The sequence below is a fragment of the Cucurbita pepo genome, chromosome LG12, assembly GCF_002806865.2.
Source record: "Cucurbita pepo subsp. pepo cultivar mu-cu-16 chromosome LG12, ASM280686v2, whole genome shotgun sequence".
Lineage (NCBI taxonomy): Eukaryota > Viridiplantae > Streptophyta > Magnoliopsida > Cucurbitales > Cucurbitaceae > Cucurbita > Cucurbita pepo.
In genome coordinates, this window is record NC_036649.1 from 8109975 (window position 1) to 8117835 (window position 7861).

Here is a 7861-nt window from a genome sequence, read left to right on the forward strand (position 1 = left end):
AAAAAAAAAAAGAACATGCTGTATTAAATCTGTGACTATTACAGATAAGTGACCCCTGTACTTGATGGCCTGAAACAGTTTGGATAAGCAATAGCTGAGAATAAAACTCAAACCCACCCCCTCTACCCCCACGAAAAGAAAAAAAAGGAGATAGAACACACCATCATCCCTTCTGAGTTGATAAAAGTAAATGTGCGTGTGTATATATATATTTGTTACTATACGATCAATAGAATAAAGTAGTCTTTCTTCAATTTTTGCTTCTAGGAGAATCACACCTATCATCCCTTCTGAAGTTTCCCTTTGATCGTATAGAATATAAGTTGTACTCAAACACCAAATAACGAAGATATGTAAAAAAATGCAACATTAACATTTGTATTGGACCCCACTTACAGAAAATTCAGAAACCAATGCTACCAGCATAAAAAATATAAATACAGAGAGAAAAGTGGAAGTATAGAAATGACTCCAGTTAACGTTCCAGGTTAGTTAGCCCTTTCCTTGCAATAGGCTTTACTATTTAAAGATTTCGATCCCTGTATTTTTTATCTCCAGGTCGTTTGCAAGGTTGGAAATCTGGTCTGCCCATTTGAAACCCGTGCATGGAAAGGTGCAAAGTGCAAGTATGCTGAGTGAAGGTAGGGTGTCTAGTGAAAGAGACCTTTCTATAATTTCAGGGAGGGAAAAAAGTAAACAAATCAAATTGAAAATCTCTACGCATTATAATTACTTCTTTTTTCTTTTTTATACCATTAGCTTGCAGCTGTCATCTAAATCTGATGGAGTGAAGGCGTGGATGTCACATGTCTTTTAGTTCAATTCATACATGTTACGAGTGGATGCCCACCTTGCCGGGTTATCAAATTCAAATTTTGTTCAATTCAACGAAAACTTAAAAACATTGACAATAAAAAGAAATGTCCGTAGTACATGCATCTAAGAATTTAATAAAATATAAAAGTTCGTTCATAATGCAGGACCTATTTCTCTTTTTCTAATGGAAAACTATATAGTTTTTGTTAATTTGGTGTACTAGTACAAGCAAAGGGTGGTGGGAGAGACCTATGATCATAATAAATAAGAGCTTCCTTTCAAATCATAGTAACCAACACATCTGTATCGTGCCTAGTTTATCGGAAAACAGCGCATCAATGTTTTATGTCATGTTTATATACCGAGCCAACATAATTTCTTCTAAATAAGTGGCATCTCCAAGTTTTTAACCCATGCAACCATGGTCCATGTTCATACAATCGTTTTAAAATGAAATATGTACTATAAAGGAAGCATAGAGTGTTGAAGAAAATGAACCTGGTGGCATCCGCCATTGGATCTGAACCCTCTTACATTTTTCCCCGAGCGAATCCTTGAAGCCCACTTCAATCTTTGAATGAAGCGGGGTTTCAACCTTATTACTGATTTTTGGAGACAGCACCATAGCTTTTTTCTGGTCCTCAAATTTGGGGTGAAGGAAAGTAGTTTTAGGTGCTGCAGACGATGCACCGGAAACTAAAGGTAATGGTTTATTTACATTCTCAGACTTCATACGTCCATTAGATGAACCGGTCTTCCCATACTTGCTCTGCATGAATTGTGCTCGCATTTTTGCTTTCTGAATATCATCAGTAGACATTGGCCGACCTCGACTCACAGGAGAAGTTCTTGGAGCCTGCGAATTTCTGGCAGTACTTTTCTGCTCAGGCTGTTCTACCATCTGAATTTTTCTACGTTCTCTGAATCCTTTTAACAAGCTAAGGAAATTAACTTTAAACGCTCCATTTACCAAAATGAATTGATCAATGCAAAAACGTTATTAGTTGGGTGAACCTTGAATTATTTATGTCAAAAAGAATTCTACAATGTCAATAGTGCAACAAAGAAAATCTTCTTCGGTATACCCAGAATTACTTTGGAACAATCAAACAGAAACAGCGTAAATAAGAAAATTCAAGCCCAACATGATAAATTGAAGGAGACGTGGTTTTTTATTGAACTAACGACCAAGTACAATGAGTAAAAAGTTATTAACCCTAAAACAGGTTTACTAAAACCAATTAATGACTCACAAGAGGAGAACATTATATCACCCATACGTAAACTAATCCATGACCCAGAAATGGATTGATTTCTGGAAAGTTGAAACAAATGAACAAAAAGTTTTGAGGAAACTGGAGAACCAAAAGAATTTCAGCATTTAAAAAAGAGGACTCCTGCCTTTGGCTAATCCAGTAATTTCTAGTTTCCCAACTGGCAACTCATGAAACATCCCTTTTTCATATCCCATGGACGATAGAGTTGAACTTTGAAAGAAAGTTAAGGGACCATATTCGAGACGAAGAAAAAAGAGAAAAATATATCAGCAGTCTACTTAGTTGGGGAGTGAGTTTCTTTTTCAATGTAAGAAACATTCCAAAGATTCTATTGAAAAGAGCTTCCAAAACAGTCTATCAGAAAGGTATCGTTGCCCTTGGAAAAAGGTGAGCTTCAAATTGGAACTTCAAGAAAGAAATAAAAAACATAAAACAATTTTAGATTAGTCTACAAAATAGTTCGTAGTAAATATATCAAAACAATCCTTTATTTTTCTGTTGTTCTTTCAATTAAACCTTTGGGCTTCAGTTATGACAGCAATTTTAGGTGTCCTGGGTCTTAGATGAAGAGGCTGAAGGCAATATTTAACAGCTATTGAATGGTCAAAGACTCTGGAAAAGACAAAGATTTAGTGAGTAAACACTATGCAGAATGCTGCTTAGAAAGTTGGGATGGGAAGAAGACTTCAAGTTGTGTAAGGCTCTAGTAATTCAAATTGGTTTAGGTTTAGTTTGTTTTAGGGACCCTTTGTATCTACAGTTTGATTCAAGAGTTTTGACTTTGTTTCTTATTTTGGATAATTGTATTTGACTTCTTACAACATCAATGAGAAGAATGTTTCATTTTCAACCAGTAGCTGAACCTGTTATCAATCCTAGAGGAAAGGTTTCATGATTAGTAAGGAAAATTACACTTCCACTATACTCAAATTGGCCAACGTAAATCATAAAAAAAAGGCATGATATTAAAAAGTCAGAGTCTGTTCCAAGGATACTGGATGAAGATAAACCGAGGACATTTTTGCGATGCAAATCATCCGAAGAGGCCGGCAACAGTTTCAACGCTTGGTGAGATTCCAATTTCCTGAAGGAGAAAACACAATTGGTAGCCAGCAGAAAACAATAACCTTGGAGGACTTGAACGTTATTTAGTCAAATTCATACCTCGTGTTATCCACATTTACAATTGAAGAGGAAAAATTTTCCTGTAGAGCAGAAAAAGTTGTTGGAAGTTCCAAAACATTATAAATGCTTAAAAAATTAAATCTAGATAGCCCAATAACTTACGGGTACATCAATATTCGACTTCCATGATTCGTCATACATAATGTCTCCAATACTGCAAAAAAATTATAAAATAATGAGACAAATGTTACTAATTTCCACGAACAAATAAATAAGTTAAAAATATGTACATGCCTCTGTTTCAGAATCGTATCTGTTTGTGAATTGGTCAAAAGTTTCATGCCATTGGGTTTCTTTAATGCTTGAGATCTTGTCAACAATTTGCTCCATCTTGACAATAAAAACCTTGCCCTGTTTGATATGTCTGATCTTCAAGTCAGAAAATGAGACTCAAAAATTCACAGGAGCAGAATAGAAGCAAACAGACATATTTTCAACGAGCAAACACAAATAAAGGTCATGGATATTGGAAAATCTCCACATGAAGCAAAATTACCATAACATAGCTAATTCATTAGCAGCAAATAAAAATTGCAATATAGCTACAAATATTTCTAAGGGAACTCCTCTACCTCCTACAATAAAAAAATAAAAAAATAAAAGGGCTACAAACTATCAATGAGAAAATGGCCACAAAAAGTAATTTAAGATGTATGTGAGCAATTAACAAAAAGCCTATCTCCGTTAATGATAAATAAGCAATTAACATGCACATAAAGGTGCCAATTGGAGCATTTAGTGTAAGATCATATCTGGTTGTAGTTCACAAAATGATACATTCCAACAAAGAAGAGAGGAGATAACACAAAAGCAAACACCAGACAACAAAATCATACCTGAAGTTCTGTAAAATCGCAAGTTGTTAACACTTTGAAGTATCGCTGATATATGTACAGGAAGAGCCTTGTGTAAAGGCAAATGACAAAAAACCTGCAAAGAGTAATAAAGATCAATTCTTTGTAATGCAGGGCTTCTTTATTTAAATGCAAAATTCCCTTAACATCTTCATGGTCACTGGGACAGAAAGCTAGAACTACTACCTAATCCACTCCACGGGAGGCGAATTTAATGAAGGAGTCGAGAACCAAGAGCCATCAAAAAATACTCAAGTAATAATTCTTCAACTTGGGACAATAAAATTGCTAAATACTTGAACAATATGATATCACTTAGGAATAAACAAGCAATGTTAAGGTTATGATCCAAAGTTAGCTATATATATTACCAGCAACAAAACAATAATAATAATAGAACAGAAGCCAAATGAAGATGACCAACACAAGTCAGTTAAAAACTTTCATTTGTGCATCGAAGGGCTAAAAGCCTGCTACACTAGACAAAATCCTACCCACATAAGATACCTAAAAATGAGATCCATATACCTCAAGGATTACGTGAAGGAGACTTGTTTGTTCTTCGACAGCAGCTTGACTTAACCAAGTTGCTAAAATAATTGCACCACCTTTAGTCAAGAACCTAACACAATGCAAACAGATAGCATAATGAGGGAAATGGATACCAAAACAAGAAGAGAAAAACAAAACAAAACAAAAAAAATACAGACTCCCAACCAAATGAGTAATGTGAATAATACCAACATAGTACTGAAGAATTTTGTATCTGCAAGATCCATTCCATCAATTTAACCTGACCCGAAAATGTTTCTTCTTTCTGCATCATACTAAATATAGTTTGAACAAAATGCTTATCTATACCATCTATGCCAGAAAGTTCACTATCCTGTGTTGAACAGGACGGTCCATTATCAACATTACTTGGTTTGATAGTGTTTAAGGGAACTGGTGTATCAATATTTAAAGGAACTGGAGCTTCAGAGTTCAATTGAATTGGTGCATCAGAGTTAAAAGGAACCACTGCAGCAGAGTTCAAGGGAACTGCATCAATTGGCATACTGGGGTCATTGTCTATTGCAATCCCTCCAGCTTCAAGTTGTTTGCAAGAACTAGATTGGATGGATTTTTCTCGCGACAAACGGACTAGTTTCCTCACTCTTGAGCGTTGGCTATTAAAAAAATCACGGACCTAACAACCAGCAAACACAGAATATAACCAACCAAAAAAAAAAATTACATGAACGTCTTGATATAATAGAGAAGGATGGTCATTGATCATTTTTCTCCCATTGGAGCTCTTACAAATTTCTTCTCTGNTTTTTTTTTTTTTTTTTTTTTTGTTTTTTTTTTTTTTTTTTTTTTGCTAAACAATGCCAATTGAAGGAATTTTTGTAATCTCCTTGGCTCTTTACGGTTGACTGCTATAATTTTCTCTCCGTTATGAAAGTTGTGTTTCTTAGTAAAAAAACCATATAAAACCAATCAAAACAAAACTATCTATCGGATGAAAGAATGGACAACCAAGAAGAATATCAAACCTGTGCTACTTTGACACCAAATAAGGCACTGATTTCTCGGGATTCTTTCTTACTAAGTGCATCTTTAATAGAAAAAACAGTCTGCATATACTTTACAGCCTTGGGATTGAGCAGGTCACGGGGCCTTTTTCCTGAAAACGGAAAACGGGGATAAGTAAATATGATGACAATATACTGATAACGAAACTGAATCGCTTGATACCGTACTATTTTCATTTACTTAACAGATTTTCTATTATGCGAGTGAGTAAGAAAAACATCTTTGCAAAGTGAACAATAGTCCAAAGTCGGGAGTTACCAATTGTAATTGACAAAGCACCAGCAGCCTGTGCTTGGACAAAAAACAGCATGAAGTCAGTTATCAAATAAAATTATTGTGCACCTTAAAATTGACCATGAAACCGAACTTTTAAGTTCTAAAGATCAATAAACATGTCAAATTGCGTTGTGGTGAGAACTAAGAGATAAAATGTGAAGCCTAGCAGAGGTTTATCTTGAACTAATAAATTGAAAGCATCTAAGGGGAAAGCATAACTTGCATCAAGAACAAGAGAAAGACCTCTATATACTTGCATTTAGCAAATAAAAGTACATAAACTAAAAATTTCATCCTAAACTCAAAAAGAAGTAGGAAACTAAGGAATCCACAATGACAAGAGAACTAAGAGGTTAGTGGTCGAGGAAACCCTCACCAAGAGCAACTATTAAAAGAACACATACCAATCTAAGTCAATCAGAAAAGGGTATGATTTTCAAAAAACTAAATATTTGTATAGAGCACTCCAACAATAGGTAGTGTACAACATCATTTTATCTTTAAAAAAAATGTAAAATATCACAAAAACTATCAAAAGAATTCTCATTGTCTTCAAAGACTCTTCGCAAACCAAAGTGGCTACAACAAAACTAAAATAGCACACTTCCAAAGGAAGTTTAGCTTTTCCTTTCAACCATCAACACGGAAGCGCTTCAAAATTCCACCTTCCATTCAAAGTACAGCTACACATAATACTCATAAAATATTTCATATAAATTCAATAAATAGTGTCTTCCACGCTCAACTAGTAGACTAATAATCCGAGCAGCTTGCCAACAAGACCTCTCATCTTTCATGCCCCTAAATATTGTTAACATCATCTGATAACTGTAAGTTATGAAACCAAAACATAGAAACTATAGACACACATGCCCTTACTGGCAAGGACGAACGAGGTCAATTGTGCATACCCCAGAAAGAAAGAGAGCACAATGATAATACAAAAGGGCAATAAAACCTTAAAGTTGAAATCCAAATTCTTTCCGCAGTCACCTTCTATTCGGTAGCACGAAAAAACAATGATTATACAAATAAAAATGTACATGAAATCATGACCATTATCCCTAAACTGGAAAGCATTAGGCGTCCATTTTGGTTTTGAAGAACCAATTTCAAGACTAAATTAAATATAAAGAAAAAAAACGCACCATCTCTTGAGAGAGCGGGTTGACGCCAGTGAGTTTACATTGCGTGACGACAATTCTCTGCAGCTGATCGACCTGGGAGCGAAAGAGATCCTTTTGAGAGTCCAAAAATTTCTGGAACGACTCGGCCGAATTCCCAATCTCCAAATTGGACAAATCATCCTTCAATACCTCCATTGTCGACCAGAAATCTCGATTTTCTGAATCGAAATTGAACAAAAAATAAGCATTAAAACCTCAAAGCGAAGGATAAAGTATGGATTGAGGCAATAAATTAGGGCCTGAAACGAGGTAAAAAGGCATTCGATAATGAGAGAGCTTAAGGAAAGAGAAGAGAGAGAGAGATGGAGAGAGAAAAAGAGTTGCGTATATAACATTATACTACCGGAGCAGCAAACCACAGCCCAATCTACCACACGTGGGAACATATCACACGCTTCGTAAATATACGCTCTTTTTTTTTTTCGTTTAATTTGCTCGTTAATATATATTTTTTTTTTTTGGTAACATCAACTTAATCACTCGAGAATAATGTTACAAGGTTATAGTCTAATTCAACTCTAACCTACTTCTAAAAATATAAAAAATATTAAACGTTTGTAATCGAGGTTAATTAACCGGTAATTATTTAATATTATGTAACATATATATTATAGATAAGTAATTTTTTTAAAATATTAATAAAAAATAATAATAATTTACACTCTAAAATAAATAATAAAATAATCAC

The 7861-nt window shown here is 34.6% G+C and overlaps 1 protein-coding gene across 1 annotated transcript in view; it reads right to left on the minus strand.

The window, feature by feature from the left end:
- Window positions 1–7488, minus strand: part of LOC111806817 (homeobox protein LUMINIDEPENDENS-like) — a 10824-nt gene extending 3336 nt beyond the window's left edge. The window contains exons 1-11 of the mRNA XM_023692299.1: window positions 7135–7488; window positions 5969–5996; window positions 5671–5801; window positions 4873–5321; window positions 4661–4754; window positions 4115–4208; window positions 3513–3642; window positions 3381–3432; window positions 3258–3298; window positions 3089–3177; window positions 1315–1743 (exon numbers count right to left, since the gene is read on the minus strand). Coding sequence (XP_023548067.1) covers window positions 1315–1743; window positions 3089–3177; window positions 3258–3298; window positions 3381–3432; window positions 3513–3642; window positions 4115–4208; window positions 4661–4754; window positions 4873–5321; window positions 5671–5801; window positions 5969–5996; window positions 7135–7308 — 1711 coding nt within the window. The 5' untranslated portion in view covers window positions 7309–7488. The remainder of the gene's footprint in view (window positions 1–1314; window positions 1744–3088; window positions 3178–3257; window positions 3299–3380; window positions 3433–3512; window positions 3643–4114; window positions 4209–4660; window positions 4755–4872; window positions 5322–5670; window positions 5802–5968; window positions 5997–7134) is intronic.
- Window positions 7489–7861: the final 373 nt, after the last annotated feature.